Source organism: Protopterus annectens, chromosome 9.part0, assembly GCF_019279795.1.
Source record: "Protopterus annectens isolate FY-2018-M chromosome 9.part0, PAN1.0, whole genome shotgun sequence".
Classification (NCBI taxonomy): domain Eukaryota; kingdom Metazoa; phylum Chordata; order Ceratodontiformes; family Protopteridae; genus Protopterus; species Protopterus annectens.
In genome coordinates, this window is record NC_056743.1 from 1500502032 (window position 1) to 1500522031 (window position 20000).

The 20000-nt window shown below is 40.8% G+C and overlaps 1 protein-coding gene across 1 annotated transcript in view; it reads left to right on the forward strand.

The window, feature by feature from the left end:
• Positions 1-20000, forward strand: part of LOC122812139 (nuclear receptor subfamily 5 group A member 2-like) — a 445215-nt gene that overhangs the window by 386317 nt on the left and 38898 nt on the right. The window contains exons 4-5 of the mRNA XM_044084444.1: positions 2813-3444; positions 16335-16454. Coding sequence (XP_043940379.1) covers positions 2813-3444; positions 16335-16454 — 752 coding nt within the window. The remainder of the gene's footprint in view (positions 1-2812; positions 3445-16334; positions 16455-20000) is intronic.

Here is a 20000-nt window from a genome sequence, read left to right on the forward strand (position 1 = left end):
ACTAAAAGAATCACAGGCCTAAAGCAGATGCCATATGCTGACCATCTAAAAAAACTCCAGCTATACTCTGTGGCATGTCGTCTACTCAGAGGCGATCTCTGCTTAACATACAAGGCCGTGTCAAACCCTGAGCTGTTGGACATGCTCCACTTAAAGAAATCCCAATCCCTCAGAGCCACACACTCCAGTGATCTAAACCTTGTCATCACAATGAACAAAACATGCTGGAGGGATAGGTTCCTGACCCAGAGACTCCCCATACTCTGGAATAGACTGCCCATACATGTCAAGCAGAGCGCCTCCTTGGCCCTCTTCAAAAGGAACCTTAATGATCGGATGGGAGATAGGAAATTCACCCCGGGGATCATGTCAGTCGCCCTGCTAGACAGGGGTCCAGAGAAGTAAATATTGTGGGAATAAATATCCAGGAAATTGTTATGGCTAGGCTTGCATAGGCCCTAGAGATGATAGCCTAGTACCAACCTATGAACCTATACTAAATCCTTCACTTTGCAGATATTCCATAACTTCAGCTTCTATTTGTTTAACTTCTACTTTATTAATCTTCTGTTCTGTATTCCCTCTTTGTGATCTTAATTTTTGTATTGTAAAACTTTTCCATATCTAGGTGCTTTTGCCTGTATTTTACCTCAAATATCTTTGGAGCTGCTTTTTTGTATTAATTAGTTTAGCTTCTCTTTTGCATAAATATTACATCATATTAGATCTCTCTTTCTTTCCCATATCCATTTTTCTTTTTATACTTTCAAAAATCGCTGGTTTTGTTCTTTATTTTTTTGCACTTTCTCATCCACTTCTTTTTTTAAATTGCCCAAGGTTTCTTGATTTATATAGTGTTTTTCATGAATCTGTTGTAATAATGAAAACAATTTTGCATTTAAAGCTTTTGGCAGTTTTTCTTGTGCAAGTATTTTTATTTCCTCTAATTTCTCTCTCAATCTTTTTGAATATCTTCCATTTGGAAATTCTGGGTTTCTTGCATAACAGTAACAACACATAATTTCTTTTTTATTCTTAATAGTCTACTCTATCATATTTATGGCTCTTTTTGGCCTGTCAGTTTTTTGTGGTATTTGTGGACTACTACATCCTTCTACAACAGGAGGGGAACATCTTCCTCCTGAGCTTGGCCTAACCCCATTGTAGGAATGTTCCCTTGTCTTAAGGATTCTACACTGTAATTTTTCCACTCCTGGCACCAGTGCGCCTACCAGGATTTGACACTTTTTTATCCTGGAACTTGTGCACCTACTTCTGTCCGTGATATATGATATGTAAAATACAGTCTATATATTGGTGTCATCCTGGTGAGATTTTATAAAAACAGGGTCCAACTTGTGACGGTACTCACTGACACTTGAGGATGAATTCATTTCCAGCAATACTACTCTCTTTTGCTTGCTGATTTTATCAGCTTTCCATCCAGACTCTGGGTTTGGCTGCATGATGATCGATATCCTACAGTAGACCACTATCTGATGTAGTTTTTTCCCAGGCCTGCTACATTTGATTGAAACTAGTCCCATACGGGTTCATAGATGAATATTAGGCTAGCTGCCCTGAAGGGACATTGTATAACCCTAGATTAGAATCAAACCATGTTCCTTGTGCTTATGAAGTGAACACATTAACCGTTATACCAAAACTTTAATATAAGTGACATTTCTGGTCTGCAGTTAAATGATAGCAGCAGGCCAAGTACACAAATCACATACACTTAAAACTAGACTGCTTTCCTGCAATTGTTATTAACAAAAATAGCAATTTGTTTTTTGCGTGAGCAAGCTCCCTTGCACCCCTGTGTTGGAGCCTTCAACTAAAACCCCCCTTATTGTTAGATTCACTTCAAAGTCACTAAAACTCAGAGAAACAGTTGTTCTCCAAATAGCTGTAGTCTCCAACTCCATTTAAATTAATAGACTTTGAACCTATTTACACCCTCCTGAATGTAAGTACAATTGATGAAAAACAAGTTGGAGTGACTGTAGTAAAAGCAATATCATATCAATCACCTAATGGAAGCACTTTCTCAGGTCGTGAAGCTTTTAAGAATTTGGCCTTGATGAAAAGGAGTACAAAGAGTGTAGTCATAGTAAGAGCAATAGCTCTTTAAAATGAGTCAGCAGTTACAGATTGTGCCTGAGAGGTGAACAATTTCAAAGTGACCTGGCAGATCTGAGACAACCAGCTTGTTAAAACTATAGAGGCCCAACAAGATGTCTGTGCAAGTCTTAGATCAGATTTCCTTGTCAGCCTTTTAGCACACATCTTACCAATGTGAATATTTAGTCTGACAGTACATAGTAGCTGAAACTGAATATGTTCTTTTTCATACAGTGGAACCTGTTGCTTCTCTCTTTTTTTGTCTTTTTACTTGTTTTCTTTTCTTATTTTTTCCAGAAAAGCCCCAGTCTCTAAACCTGAACAAAAGCAAAGGCTCATTATACCCTCTGTGGGGGAAAGTACAAGTTGTTAAATATATTGTCATCTCACACACACACACACACACATATATATATATATATATATATATATATATATATATATATATATATATATATATATAAGTATATATATGTGTGTGTGTGTGTGTGTAAACATTAGTTTGTTGTAATTTTATGCTGTGTAAGATTGCTTAAAATTTCATTTCTCGTTTTAGATGAAAACAGTATAAACAGGGCCCAAACATTTGAATAAGAATGCATGATACCACAGTAATTAGTGACTTTCATTTAAATGTTTGTCTTGTCAATCACATCATAATTCTAAATGTGCTGTTTTCTTCCTCCAGCTGTAAGAGCAGACAGAATGAGAGGTGGACGGAACAAATTTGGGCCCTTATACAGAAGAGATAGAGAATTAAAGCAACAAAAAAAGACATTTGTGGTTTCTGAAAGTGGAATAAAGCATGAATCTATTTTGCAGTCAATTCACACATTCCAAGGTAATGGGACTATGTCACCATCAAATGAACAGAAATCACATTCACTAGAACACAGTCAATTGTCACCTTTTAAGGACTACAGCAGAAATGCTCCTGGCTGCACACCAACGAACATGTCCTTAACAAGCCAGCACAGCATACCAGGGTTCCAGATCTATAACCCTTACCCTCTTTGCCCTGTAAAATCAGAGTACATGGATCCACTTTTTATGGGTTCACCTGACCACCACCTTATGGGAAGCCCTTATGTGCCAGTTTCACATTGTGGAATGCCACCTTTGATTTTGGAGTTGTTGAGGTGTGAAATGGAAGAGCATCAACTCCAGTCTAGGATTCTTAATCATCTACAGCAGGAACAAGCCAACAGAGGGAAACATGACAGACTTAATACATTTGGGATTATGACCAAAATGGCAGATCAGACATTATTTTGCTTGGTGGAATGGGCCCGAAGCTGTGTATTCTTCAAAGAACTTAAGGTATTGATTCATTTAAAGTATTCACACACACACACACACACACACACACACGCACACACACACACACACACACACACACACACACACACACACACACACACACACACACATACACACACACACACACACACACACACACATACACACACACACACATACACCTACATCCACCTACACCCACACAGACACATATACACACCAAGTACATATTGTTTACATGTCAGTATGTCTGTATGTGTGGGGAAGGAATACTAAAGAACAGCTTACATGCACTATGACATCAATAATATATTTAAAATTACTCAATTTAGATAGAATTCCTAGCACTGAATATTTCTGTAGAAGCAGATGTCTAAGTGTTCCTTGTTTCATTGCTGAGTGAGGCCCAGAAGGCAAACAGATTGTTTTCAGCAGCAGTCTGCAGCACCCTAATTATTTAGTCAAGAGTCATACATAGAAAGTATAGCATGGAGATTAGTTAGTAGGAGGTAATTTGGTTAAAGTGTGAGTTCATCATTGTAAACTCTATTGACAATAGTTTCAGGGTATAAGCTGCTAGTGGGTGAAAGTACACCTTACCTGTGTTATGAATCTTTACTGCATTTTTAACTGTTTCTGAAACTGAAGCCATATGAGTCATACCCCTTTTTCCGGGATACATCAGACTTGGAAATGGCTATATTAATTGAGTGTGTGTGTGTGTGAGTGGGGTGGGAGATAGAGGCTCTACTCAGTTTAGAAAATACATATTTTACTTTTGGCCAAGTAGTACTGTTTAACAAGGAAGAATTTTACAAAGATTCATAAAACAAACTATTATTCTGCAAAGAACACAGCTGCAGCAATAAAAAAATAACCAGTAATAGTCAATGACGTGCAAAGTACTCAGTTGAAACTATGCTTTCACAGATTCTTTTTTTATCAATTGATAGCTCTTTCAGGCCAAATTAACTTTCAGTGAACCTCAAAGAAGTTTTTCTTCCCCCCAAAAGAAAAAATTATATACCAACTCTGAAGTAATACACGTTTGGAAGAAAAATAAATCCCCACAGTTGGCAGAAGTTTTTTGTCCCAAATGTTTTCAACAGGTCAGCACTCCATTGAAGGGTTGTTGACTTGACTGAAATACTCACACTTTCATTGTCACTGAGCCGATAGCCTAGCCATAGTAATTCTCTGGCTATTTCTTCCCACAATATTTACTCCCTGGACCCCAGTCTAGCAGGGCGACTGACATGATCCCCGGGGTGAATTTCCTATCTCCCATCCAATCGTCAAGGTTCCTTTTGAAAAAGGCCAAAGGTGCGCTCTGCTTGACATGTATGGGCAGTCTATTTCAGAGTCTGTGGAGTCTCTGGGTCAGGAACCTATCCCTCCAGCATGTTTTGTTCATTGTGACGACAAGGTTTAGATCCCTGGATCGTGTGGCTCTGAGGGATTGGAATTTCTTTAAGTGTGACATGTCCAACAGCTCTGGGTTTGACATGGCCTTGTATGTTAAGTCGAGATCACCTCTGAGTAGACGATATGCCATGTAATATAGCTGGAGTTTGTTTTAGATGTCAGCATGAGGCATCTGCTTTAGGCCTGTGATTCTTTTAGTGAGGTATTTCTGCAGCCTTTCCAGTTGTTGCAGATGTCTTGAGAAGTACATAACAAATGGGGGATTGTAGTCTATAATTGGTCTAATGAGGGGTGAGTACAGTGGGACAATGACCTCCTTTTTCTGGATGAAAAGCCCTTAGTGATGAGGTGTGCCACACAAAAGGATTCCCTGACTGTTGTGTCAATGTGGTTATCAAAGGTGAGACCACTATCCACCTGTGTCTCTAAGTATCTTATCACACTTTCGGTGTTTAGTGTACTGCCACCTATGTGGTAATTCACAGGTACATGTTTTTTCCCAAAGGGGATAACTATACATTTCTTGGCATTGAGCTTGAGCCCATGGCTCTGGCACCATGCATCTGTTTTTGTAAGGCCCTTTTGTAGTATATCCACATCATTTAGGGATTCAATAATGGCTCCCAGTTTGCAGTCATCTACGAACTTTGTTAGTCAGAGTCCCTTAGTGTTGGCCTGTACTTCAAAGAAGTAGATGCCAAACAAGAGCGGTCCTGGGACTGAACCCTGAGGTACTCCACTTGTCACTTGGCTGGAGCAGGATTTGGAGTCGGCTACTTTTATAGTGTGGGTTCTGTCAGTAAGCCAGTTGGCAACCCATTGAGTGACGTAGGGATTAATGCCCAGCTTAGTAAGTTTATCTATGATTCCAGAGTGGGGGATGGTGTTGAAGGCCTTGGCAAAGTTGAGATAGGTAGTGTGGGCTGCCTTACCCCCGTCCACAGCTCTGGAGACTGATTCAAAGAAGACAATCAGGTTCAGGAGACAAGATTGGCCCTTCACGAACCCAAACCAGGTGGGGTCCAGTGTTTGAAGGTTGCCAATGTCTTTGTTTATAAGTTCCATGATAATACACTCCATGACCTTGCATATCAGGCTCATCAGACTGATGGGGCAGTAGTTCCCAGGATCCAAGGTGGATCCCCCCTTGTGGAGTGGGACTACTGTAGCTGTGTGCCTTTCAGTGGGCACAAAGCCTGAGGTGAGGCTATGATTAAACATGACTCTTAGGTGAGGTGCCAGTTCATTTTGTAGTTCATGTAGTACACAGCCCGGGATGTCGTCTGGTCCCATGGATGCTGTATTCTTAGCTTTGGAGAGTGAGGTTTTTACCTGTGTGGCCATTATTACCAGAATTTGGCAATCTTTCAGTATTGAGATGTGCCTTTTAGGGGGTGAGAGGGGGGGTGAAGTTGGCACTGAAATGATCTGCCAGGATACTGGCAATATCCTTGGGATCAGTATATCTAATGCCATTCTGTTGTAGCTCAAAGCAGATCTGAGCATTGCCATTTAGATTCTTGACATAGCTATAGAATGCCTTGTTGCTGTCTTTGGAATCTTTGCCAATTTTATTTTCGTAACTAGCTTTGGAGGATTTTATGAGCGAACTCAGCTCCTTGCTGAGGCTTGTAGGGGAGTTTTTTGCATCCTGGGATTTTTCTCTTTTCTGCAACAGTTTCTTCCTTTTGTTATAAAGTTTGTTTATGGCAGAGAACCACCAGACTGGCTTCCTTTTTATGGAGGAGAGCATCTTGGTTCTATTTGGGATGGTACGATTCATGCACGAGTGGATGTGCTCATACAGTGCCTTAGTGTAGGATTCTGCAGTCAAACATTCAGTTCCTGTCTGCATGGATGTCATGAAGTTTGTCATTTCTGACTTGAGTAGCATGAAGTTGGCTTTGGAGAAGTTTTATTTGGAGGTTTCCTTACTGGGGGGGTGGGAGAGGGATGTGGATGTCAAGGGTGATTAGCTTATGCTCAGACCTGACCAATGAGGGGGTGACCATAGGTGTGGAGCATCGATTTCCCATGTTGGTAATGACCAGGTCTAGGATATTGGAGCCCCTGGTGGGATTATGAATTAGTTGATCCAGAGCATTGGAATTTATGAATTCCAAGAACCGTTGGGCAAAGGTGTTGGTACATGAGTAGTTTTCCCAGTTAATGGCAGGGTAGTTGAAATCACCCAGTATTAGGGTGTTTGGTTGTAGCTTAATATTTTCCAGTATGTTTAGAAAGGTGTAGTGAGAATCTTGGGACATAGTGGGGGATCTGTAGCAAACTACAATTTGGATTGCAGTCTTACCTAGTGTTAGTTGCACCTGGAGAATTTCAGACACATTGTGTTGGGCAACTAACCTGGTGGTGTGAATATCCTTGGTGAATATAGACACTCCTCCAACTTTAGTGTTTTGGTCCTGGTTTGGTGGCCGAAAAGTGTGGTAAGAGTTGTAGCCTGATATTGTAGGGATGCTCTCTGGAGCCTTGAACCAGGTCTCAGTTACTGCACAGATATCGATGTTCTCCATTTTGACTATTAAGGGAATGTGGCAGCTGTCCAAGAGATCTTTCTGTGTGTCATGAAACTGAAGAAATATTGCTGCAAATGGCTTCAGTGATACTGGAGTTCATCCTTTCCTCAACGGTTGCATGATCATGGAGTTAATATATATTAGTTGGGATGGGTGGAGGTCTCCATGAAGAAAATGTGAGGCAGTCGTTCACATGCTTTATAATCAGGACTGTTCCATGCCTGCTGCCATGTTTCCCGCAATGTAGCTCCCTTTGACTTTGCTGAGCTCGCAATGCACCTGCCTGATTATTCATATAATGTAAAGAAATCTTAACGCCATAGCATGTGGCTTTGTTGGGGTACAATTGTTTGATCGACATAAATACTGTCCACCACTTTCCTACCTTCATCCTGAGTCACAGCTGGTATAAGAAAACATTACCTTTCCACACACCAAGGTATTCAGTGACCTCTCTTGTCCCCAGGCCACAACTCGTGAGACTTCTGCTTGTGCTGTAATTATCTAAGCCATTTATTGCAATTAATGAGTCTGGTAGCCTCCTCTCATATAGCTCCTTTAGTAATTGTGTTGTATTTATGTCTAAAACCTCTCTTTTAGATAGTTTGACCACATCCACCATTTCAAGAATCATGCATAGGGATATTGCTAGCCCTTTTCTGCAACCCATCCTCTGTACCTGGCTGCCTAAAAATGCTACTACAAACAAATTCATGTACTGCATTGAATATATGTTCCCCTTTTATTTTGTTTCCTTCTTTATTCTCCTGTTCTATCACCTGTCTCTTCCTCTACTCTTTCATTTATCTAGTGCTTTTAATTTTTTACTGTATACTAAATTTGTATCTCTACAAAGTGCCTTTGTAATGTTTTGAGTTTGTAAGCAATTATTTTTGTCTGCTCTTGGTCAGAAAGGACCAAGGGTTGGAAGAGAAATGGTCATATTTGTGATCAGTGTTTAACCCAAGTAAAGAAAAAAATAAATAACGAGCCCTCTTTGCTCTGTGGCTAATCTTGACAACTGGATGGGTAGACTCAAACTTCCACCTAGGTTAATATGCATGACCCTGCTCAGTTTTAGGGGTGAGAATTATTAAGTAGTTGTAAAGAGCAGCATGATCGTCTAAGTGTATATTGTTAAATGTGTGTGTGTGTGTGTGTGTGTGTGTGTGTGTGTGTGTGTGTGTGTGTGTGTGTGTGTGTGTGTGTGTGTGTGTGTGTGTGTGGCTATGTATTTTATAATTCCTATGATTGTTTGCCTAATATTGTTTCTTTAGGTTCCTGTGTATTGTCTGCCTTACCAGCACAGGTTTTATGCTTGTTCTCGTGGGGGGGGCAGTATTTCTTTATTTAATTATTTAATTCTGCTTATTGTTTGTTTCCCAGGTTAGTTGACTGGTAGAAAGTCATTTTTAGGCCAAAAACCATAATACAATACATCAAGACAGAATGTGTTACAATACAGTACTGAAAACAATACATAAACAATGCAAAGAATCAGAATGTATCAAAAGCAAGGCAAAAACAAAGCATGTAAATAAAAGTACCAAATGCAATATAAGAACTGCAGAACATTTAGTTTCATTTTAATCATTAAATATGTAGTTGAACATGAAGACAAATGCAACAGTAGTTAGAAGAACAACTAAGATGCTTTCAGTGAAGAACACAGGAAGACTTTAGCTGAGATTGTTTTATTGACCAGAGGGCTAAGTAGTCTATTTATTTACTTTTTTGGCTTCTGTAAATTTGGTGTGTTTGAACAATGCTGCTTGTCATGCAGCAGGTTTTAGCAGTGCCTTGTATAAGACACAGGCACCAAGAGTTGACATTTTCCCTATAAAATTACCCCTGAAATTCCCATAACACTTACTTGCACACAGAGTGACTAGTTTGGGGACTGAGAAGCACCCACCCCACAAGGTTGGTCTTAGCAGTCTTAGCAGTCTAGTTAGGAATCTACACAAGTACAGCAACTGAGCTAGCCAGCTGTAAACCTTTCAAACACCATCCCCTTGTAGAACATGCAATAAGGACCCATAGCCAGGGACATGCACTTCCCTGCTATCTCTGTAGCTGGCCTGTTGGATATGGAAGTCCCGAGGCAATACAGCAATTGCATTATGTATACTGACAACCACCTAATTCTCCAACAAACAGATATGGAATATGAGAGATGTAGGCAAGGCTCTCACATAGAATAACCTTTAATACCAAATATGTTGTCAGCAACACACACACACACACACACACACACACACACACACACACACACACACACGCACACGCACGCACACGCACACACACACACACACACACACACACACACACACACACACACACACACACACACACACACACAAAACACGCACCTCACATAGTAAGAACCAGACACATACACCCACATATGCTCAGGTTCTTAAATGTAATCTCCCTAAATTACGAAGTCCTCCTTGATACTGCATTGAAAAGGTGTCCTTAATAACCTCTACAGCACTCAACAAAAACAAGAAACAATAAAACACATACTGCAACATCCCATGGTTTCTCAACATCTAAGCACATAAAGCTTACCTCCACAAAACCTATTCTTTTGGTCATAGGAGACTCCATTGTGGGACACACAGATGTCCTACTCACCAGGCTAAATAAGGTAAAGGTCATGTTCAGCCGCCTGTCAGGGATCAGTATCCATTAAATCATGCATGTGCTTGAGTCATCAGATCTCTGGCATAGTCCACATGAGTGTTACCGTGACATAGTTTAAAGCCACAGAGAGCTCCCGAGCAGTGCAGGGCTACAATGCCTTAAACACATTTAGACCAGCTGCTTCACAGGCAAGGACTAAAGGAGGAGGTGTCTCTATCTACATCCAAAACAACCATACCTCAAGGCTGGTCAAACAGGATAACAAGCTTGAGATTCTCCATCTCCAAGTTATCATTGGCAAAGTCCCATACCATATCCTAGCAAGCTATAGGTCTCCCTCTATGACCCAGGAAACTCATAACACTTAACCTAAATGTACTGGAGTCACTCACCATTCAACCCAATACCATGTTTATTGGTGACTTTAACTACCACACTATAAATCTTGAATCATACATGACTCCAAATGTGCAGAACCAGAGGTTTCTGGACTTTGTCAACATAAACATTCTGGACCTGATAGTTCACATGGCCACTTGTTGTTGTTGTTGTTGTGTCTTTCGGCTTTTCCTGGTTAGGGGTTGCCACAGTGGTACTCCGGTCCGCTAATGATTGGCAGTAGATTTTTATGTGCCGAGTTGCCAGCTCTGACGCACAACCTTCAACGAAGGTACGCCCATTCACGCATCTCTCCACACAGAAGGCGCTCTAGCTGAGAAACGAACAGGACAGCATCTTACTGTGAGGTGACAACGCTACTGCAGCACAGGGTGCAAAATTACTGGAGTTGGACTTCATTACCATGGGAGAATGCTGAACTCACTATAAAGTTATCTCCTTTGAAATAAAAATAAAACCCCAGGACCCCTGCTAACACTAGAGCATTTAGAAACTTTTCTAAAGCACACTTTATACTACTAAATGATGATCTGGAAAAATTTCAAACCCCTCTAAACACTGAGAACACTGCTGCCTATGCAAAATTGTTCACAAAGATCTTGTACAATAATATTAGTAGCTGCATTGAGACAGCTGCAGCCTCAAAGAATAAGCATAAAACAAATACTAAAAACAAATCACATTGGCTGAATGTCCATATCAATAGGTTGCATAACAAAAGGAAGAAAGTCATTGCAAAAATTAGGAAGTGCAATGCCCAAAAAGGATAAAAAAATTTCTCATCAATCTAAACAAGAAACTCAGAGGACAAATTTACTAAAGCCACGTTTCAGGTGAAAATAGCTCCCAGGCCAAGGGAAACCTTAAGACTTTCTTTAGTTATGTCTGCAACCTCAAAAGCAGCACACAATAATATGCAGAACTAATTGTAAATGGAGCCACCTATACAGAGAAGAAAGATATAGCAAATTTACTGCCTGATAGACTCTGCTCCAGTTTTACCCCTCACTCCCTTCCAGCCACTCCTCAGGAAATACTAACTGCCACAGAGCAGGTCCTCAACACACTCTCCAAGGCCAAGAGTACCAAGTGAATGGGCCCTGATAATATCCCAGGATGACCCTAAACAGCATGAAGTGACCTCTCAGGATCACTAGAGTCACTTTTTAGCCATAGCCTCAAGATAGGCTTTGTACTATGTGAATTGAGAACTGAAACGTTTATCCCTCTCCACAAGGGTGAGCCAACTAGAGACACAGGAAACTACAGACACATAAGCCTGACTAGTCTCACATGCTAAACCATGGAAATACTTATCATGGAAATTGTTAACAATAGCATAGGAACTCTATAAACACTGGATCCAACCCAGTTTGGTTTCATCAAGGGCAAATCATGCCTGCTCAACTCTGTGGACGTTTTTGAGAATGTCACCAAGGCAATGGATGATGGCAATATGCAAACTGCCTACCATGACCTGGCGATGGCATTTGATACAATACTCCACTTGGCTATTGTAGACAAAATCATGAAATTAAGTATAAACACCTCTATGTTACCCACTGAAAAGTTGGGTGGCTCTCAGATAGGACCCAACAAGTTAAGATAGGTCATTCCACCTCCACAAAGAGGCTGGTTACTAATGGAGTCCCTCAGGGGTCTGTGCTTGGTCCACTCCTTTTTGGTATCTACTTCTCTGAAGTTAACGCCAATGTCAAGGGCCTTTAGCTGACCAAGCTTGCAGATGACTGAAACTATATTTATGTATTTTCCACATTTCTTGCCTTCCCATCTGATCCTTCACTTTATAGTATTTCGTTTGTTTTGCTTTTTTTGCCACATTTAGTTGCTGCCTGCTTTTTGTCTACTTCTGGTTTGATTTCCATTCCCACGTGACGCCAATATGATTCTGCTAAACTAAGCAAGAAAGTCATCTTAGGCTTCTTCACCTCATTTTTCAAGCCTTTCACTCTTGTGAGGTTAGCAGATATGTATTAACTCCCGTGTTTTCAGATCTATACATGTAATCAATTTCAAGGAGGCCCATACCTCCTTCAGAATGGGGAATATATAGTCTTGGCATACACACCTCCTTTGGTATGTACCTAACAAGGCACAAGCAACAAAGAGAACATGCAGAGAGGTTCCTTGCAAAAAGGATACAGGGCATAAAAAACATATCCTAAGCAGATTGCCTTAAAGCCCTATCTCTTTACTCAGTCTCCTACAGACTGTTGAGAGGCAATCTATGGTTGGCTTGCAAGCACCCATGGATTCTTCTCTGATGGACTGTCAACATATCTTCAAAACAAATAGCATCAGAATTACCATATCTAGGGACTTACAACTTAATTACAACATAAATAGGTCATGTTGGAGGGACAGGTATGTGTCAGAGAATACCACTTCTCTGAAACAGGCGTCCCATTCATGTGGAAAAAGTTCTTCCCTAACCCCCACAGATGGCCTGCACCTGTCACCCCTGGGATTCTGGATACTGGCTAAGGCTCTTGCTGCCCCTATAGTGCCTTTTTCAGGCAAGGTTCAAATAACAAATTCACCACCGTAACAGGAACAGGTAAGCAAAACCTGAGGGTAATGCTACTCAATGCTAGAAGTCTAAATCTCAAAATGCACTCACTCAAAATGGAGAACATCGATATCTGGCAGTGACTGAGACCTGGCTCAAGGCTGCAGAAAGCACCCTTGCACTACCAGGCTATAACTCATACCACACTTTTCAGCCATGTAACCTAGACCGAAACACCAAAGGCAGAGGTGTGTCCATATTCATTAAGGATATCCACACCTCCAGGCTAGTTGCTCAGCATAATGCATCCGAGGTTATCCAAGTGCAACTAACTCTGGGCAAAACTGCAATCCAAATTGTAGCTTGCTACAGATCCCCCACCATGACCCAGGATTCCCACTCCTCTTTTCTTCATGTACTGGAAAATATTAGGGTTCAACAAAACACCCTAATAATGGGCGACTTCAACTACCCCAGCATTAACTGGGAAAACTACTCATGTACCAACTCCTTAGTTCAACGCTTTCTGGAATTCATAAACTCCAATGCCCTGTATCAACTTATCCACACCCCCACCAGGGGCAACAATATCCTAGACCTAATCATTACCAACATGAGTGACCGGTTTTCCACACCTGAAGTCAACTCCTCGTTGGTCCAATATGACCATAAGCTAATCACTCTTGATATCCACATCCCTCCCCCCACCCCCCATTAAGGAAACCATGGTATAAAATTTCTCCAAAGCCAACTTCTTGCTTCTTAAGACAGAAGTGGTGAACTTCATGACACCCTTGCAGATGGACAATACAGTTACAACCACTGAATCCTACACAAGTGCACTCTATAAGCACTTACACAAGTGCATGGATTGTGCTATCCCAAACAAAACCAATATGCTATCCTCCAAAAAAAGGAAGCCAATCTGGTGGTCCCCTGCCATAAACAAACTGTACAACAGAAGGAAGAAACTGTTGCAAAAGAGAGTAAAATCCCATGAGTGGAGGAGCTCCCTGGTCAGCCTCAGTAAGAAGCTGAGATCCCTTATAAGATCCTCCAAAGCTAGCTACGAAAACAAAATTGCCACTAATTCTAAGGACTACCACAAAGCATTCTATAGCTATGTCAAGAATCACAATGGCAACACCCAGATCTGCTCTGAGTTACAGCACAATGGCACCAAAATTACAGAACCAACTGATATTGCCAACATCCTGGCAGATAGGTTCAGTGCTAACTTTACCCCCCCCCACCCCCTAAAGGGCCCATATCTATACAGGAAGAATGCAGAGTCCCTGTAATCACAACTATGCAGGTAAAAGCTGCACTTTCTAAAGCCAAAAACACAGCATCCATGGGACCGGACAACATCCCAGGCTGCGTTTTACACGAACTTCAGAAAGAACTGGCTCCCCACTTAAGCACCATGTTCAATAATAGCCTCGCATCAGGCTCTGTGCCCACAGAATGGTGCACAGCAACAGTTATCCCACTCCACAAAGGGGGAGCCACCACTGATCCCGGGAACTATCGACCTATTAGCCTGACAAGCCTGGTCTGCAAGGCCAAGGAAAGTATCATCATGGAACTCATAAACAAAGACATTGGTAACCTCCAAACTCTGGATCCCACCCAGTTCAGATTTGTAAAAGGCAGATCATGCCTCCTGACACTGATCGACTTCTTTGAGGCAGTCAACAAAGCCGTAGATGAGGGTAAGGTGGTTCACACAGCCTATCTTGACCTCGCCAAGGCTTTCGACACCATCCCCCATTCTGGAATTATAGCTAAACTCACTAAACTAGGTATAAATGCCTACATCACAAGATGGGTTGCCAAATGGCTTACTGACAGAACCCACACTGTAAAAGTTGCAGACTCCAAATCTGACCTCAAAGCAGTGACAAGTGGAGTACCACATGGTTCCATCCTGGGACCTCTCCTGTTTGGTATCTACTTCTCTGAAGTACAGGCTAACACAGAAGGCCTCTGGCTAACGAAGTTCGCAGATTTCTGCAAACTAGAAGCCATAGGCAAGTCCCCAAATGATGTGGACATCCTACAGAAGGGCCTCGCTGAGACAGATGCCTGGTGTTAGAGCCATGGCCTCAAGCTCAATGCCAAAAAGTGCAGTGTCATCCCCTTTGGTTAAAAACTCTGTACCCATGAACTACCACATAGGCAGCAATCTACTTAACACTGAATGTGTGATAAGAGACCTTGGGACCCAGGTGGACAGTAGTCTCTCCTTTGATAGTCACATTGTCACAGTAGTCAGGATGTCCTTCTATGTGGCACACCTCATCATAAAAGGGTTCTCATCCAGGAAAAAGAGGTCATTGTTCCCCTCTACTCAACACTCATTAGACCCATTATAGAGTACAACGCCCCTTTTGGAATGTACTTCATAAGACATCTGCAGCAGCTGGAAAGGCCACAGAAGTACCTCACAAAGAGGATTACTGGCCTCAAACAAATGCCCTACACTGATCACCTCAAAAAACTCCAGCTTTACTCCATAGCATATCGCCTACTCCGAGGTGATCTCCAAGCATATAAAGCTATGTCAAACCCAGAGCTGTTGGACATGCTACACCTAAAGAAATCCCAGTCCCTCCAAGCTAAATGCTCTAGGGACCTAAACCTTGTCACAACAATAAACAAGACTTGCTGGAGGGATAGATTCCTGTCCCAGAGACTTCCCATACTCTGGAACAGGCTACCCATCTATGTCAAGCATAGTTCTTCTTTAGCACTCTTCAAGAAAAATCTTGATGAGTGGATGAGAAATAGGAAATACACCCCAGGGATCAATTCTGTGTCTCTGCTTGACAGTGGCACAAGAAAACAACTTTCTTGGGTGGCATAAGCCAGGGAACCTTGTTGGCTAGGCTTACGTAGGCCCTTGGGGCGATAGACTAGTACCTACCTATGAACCTATGAACCCTTTTTAAGAGTAATTCGGACCAAATGGATGGGGAATTAGAAATTTGCCCTGGTTTTGCAACTAAGTAAAACAGTGCTGGCATACCAAACAGTGTCCCTTAACGTTCTTCCGAAACAGACCTGCATCAGTCTGGTTAACCTCAGTAGGGAGTACAGGGATGAAGTGTTAAGAAATTACCCTGCATTCTAGATAAGCAAATGTAAGCAGCCCAGATCATACATAATAAGTAGATTATTTCAAAATGATGGTGCATCTAAGGCCTAAACTTGTGAAGGGGGTCAATAGCTTGGGAAGGGGTAAAGCATTAAACACTATTTGCTTTTAAATATTTTATACATGTTGCTGCAGTATAATCCTGCAAACAAGTAACTCTTTTTTAATGTCTGCCTAAGTCAGTCTAACTTGTGTTTGCTCTCTCCCTAAGGTAGAAGATCAAATGAGACTCCTGCAAAACTGCTGGAGTGAACTTTTAGTGATGGATCACATCTACAGACAGGTGGTTTATGGGAAAGAAGGAAGTATTCTCCTGGTCACAGGACAACAAGTAAGTACTGCTGTCATCTCTTAAGACTGAAAACTTGATTCAATGAGGTATTTCGTTACTGTTTATTTGTTGCTTTTTTTGCTTATATTCAGTGCAGAGAACCTGAATTGCAGTGATCTCCAGTGTCACTGCTGTGTCTGGGGGTAGAAAAGGTGGACAGGAATAGCCAGTTATAAAGCAGTAACAAATATTAGTGGGCATCATTTAAGTGTCCTACCTGTGTTTACGTGGGTTTCTCTGGTTGCTCCAGTTTCCTCGCACATTCCAAAGACATGCAGTAGGTGGATTGGACACTCCAAATTGGTCATAGATGTAAGTGTGCATATGACTGTATGGTGTGGAAGAACAGCCACAGCAGGGCTTAGCCACCTGGTGGTGAAAACCTTGGCTCTAGATTATTGTCACTGTTGAAGTGACATCCTGACTCCATGTGAAAAAATGTGAAAAAGGTTTGATCTCTAAGGGACACCTGCCTGCACCAAGTGAGCCGATTGTTGAAGGTCGGTTATTTAAATGGACTTTGTTTACAAGACAGTTTGCAAATTAGCAGTTTTGATTTATAGTTTCAATGCCCTAGGCCTAGTCATACATATAAGCCAGCTGTAATGCAGCCATTGTTGATATTACTATAGATATAGATTGCATCTATTGCTGAGAGAAGAACTGTAGTGGAAAGGCATTTCTGTAGCCATGCCCCTTATCTGAAAGGAAGACATAGCTATTGATGTGCTTAAACATTTGTTTGCAAAGAATTATTTTCAAAGATTTTAGCTGTTGAGCAGAGATTGGGTATTGTTCTATACTCTTTTGAGTTTTGGGAAGATGTACCTTTGGAAGGGGAATAACGGTAGTGTGCTTTGGCACTGGGGGACTATTCCTGAAGTAAGTAAAAGACTGAAGACAAAGGTAAGATGCTTTTCAGTTTTATCCTCTGTTCTCCTATGGAACATAGGATGCAGAGTGTTGATGTTTTCTGGGAGAGTTTTATGTTTTTTAATAAGTTCTTAATTTTTTTTTTAACAGAGATCTCAGAAAAAAAGAAAGTTGCTGTGTAGTATGTTAACAAATATAGCCTTGATGATGAGTTGCAATTTAATTAATTGTGGTTTGAAGCTGGAGAGACTGCATGATGGCTTGAATGGAGGCAATGTGAGAATTTTTTTATAGTCATCTGCAGAGAGGCTGCTTGTATTGCTCTTTCTGGGGGTGATAGAAGGGCTGGAAATCAGCCTCTAAGGGATTTTATTTCTATCCACAAATTCTTGGGCAGTCCACTGTCCGGTGGCTTTTTTGCTTTTCCTTTTCAAATGGTGATGATTTATCAAAGTCGGCTGCAGTTCTGGATTGTTTTCTAATGGGAAGATAACCTTAATGAAGTTGATAATTTAGTGCATTCTGATTGTCCAAGCCTTGTCTCTTTGTTTAATTATATTCCTGATTTTGTTTGAGTTGTTGTATTATCTCACAACAAAAAATATATCAGCTAATGAAGGAAGCCTTATCATAGCTCTCAACCTTCCATCTCTGAAACAAGGAAAACTAGCCCTCAAAATATAGAACAAATGGGCAAAATGTGGAACACATACTAGCAAAGTACTAACAACTTCAGCTAGGAAGATCATGCAATGGTTAAAATATGCTGGTTTTACTCATACAAAATATATTTTAATGAATTAATATGATTCTTTTCTATTTACCATGGATATCAGTTTAAAAATTCTTAATGAATGTGTGACGGAGCCTTTCAATGTGGAACTTTGAGGAACATGAAGTTTTTAAGACCCCAAAATAGGTATGTTCCTTGTAATGAGGTACACTTGAGCGGTATGAGTCTCATCCTATACATTAAAAAATAGCTTCTCTCATAGGTACTGGGAAACTGAATTCCAAATGTAAAGGCAATAGTAAACAAAGTGACCATCAAGATAACTGTATTGTTATGTTACTACAGACATCTAATTTGTTTAAGCTGTAAGAACAATGCTACCACTGAAAGAAAAAACAACTCAGTACAACAGCAATAGAAAACTGACCAAATTCACAAAGACATTATGATTTGATAGCAAATATCTGCATTTCAGAGATTTCTGGGGTTATAGCCACTGCAGGCATCCCAGAGCAAGACATTCAATATTTACATTTATTAAACCAGTACCAGGCTGCAGTCAATCAGTCTAGAGACTAGTAATGTTTAATAACCTTCTTTCTGCATATAAAATAATGCATTATATATACCTTCTCTATTCTTCACACTGAATCGTTGTTTGTATTTGTAATTTGTTGCATGGCCAGAGGTGCCGAAGGCAGAAGCTATTTTTATGGTTGAAAGACTCTGTAAGTATTAATAAATAAGGTGACCCGGTCACCAACACGATAAACAACCTTGAAATTAGACAGTATGATGACCCAGAAGGTAAAACAATAAAGCATAGAACCGAAGCTGCCACAGGAAACAGAAGTTTAATCCACAAGTCACAAACAGTTCGGTTCTATGCTTTATTGTTTTACCTTCTGGGTCATCAACTCTGTAAGTATTGTTATTTAACAGAAGGGGGTCTGCTGTGCAAGTTTTCGGGCCAATCAAAAAAATCACCAAACACGGAGATACTTGTCTTTAAAGTGGAACTGCGATTTTCTGCATTCTAGACTAAAAGACCTTTTTTTTTTTGGTCTTCATCTAGTGTGAAAGACCTTTTGCCCTGACAAAGAATCTATCATCCCCTTTTTCATATAACCAAATATGGTAACCCTAATTGCACTTATTTAGAAGAGACAGAATGGATGGCATAGAAATCATTCAAAGCCTTCCTTTCTGAATGAATATACTTAACCAAGTGAAGTACAGAATAGACCCTATATTCATTAGTGCAAGCCCCAGACTGGAGAGAAGGAATGAGCAAAGATGTAAACTTTCATGTAGCAAATCTGAGACTACTGCTTCCCAAAGTATTACCCTTCCTTCATTAGTGCAAGTCCCAGACTGGAGAGAAGGAATGAGCAAAAATGTAAACTTTCATGTAGCAAATCTGAGACTACTGCTTCCCAAAGTATTACCCTTCCTTCATTAGTGCAAGTCCCAGACTGGAGAGAAAGAATGAGCAAAAATGTAAACTTTCATGTAGCAAATCTGAGACTACTGCTTCTCAAAGTATTACCCTTCCTACAAGATTCAGGAATCTCAAAGTTGGTATATATAAGTTTGAGCAAGGTAACAGGCGTGGTCACCACACTGGGGGTTTATGAGGCTTGTCCTCTACAAAAATCAACTTTAAATGAGAAGTTTAAGATGTTTTCCTGCATTTTCCTCTCTCTTTTTTTCTTTTTTGAAATTTCAGGAGTGTGTGTGTGTGTGTGTGTGTGTGTGTGTGTGTGTGTGTGTGTGTGTGTGTGTGTGTGTGTGTGTGTGTGTGTGGTTTCACTTCATATTCCCGAAATGCTGAAATCTCGAATTTCAGCATTTCGAGACCATGAAGCCGAAACCATTAGAACACCAAAACATCAAAAACCGAAACCAGAAAACTGAACATATAGCATACACTACACCAC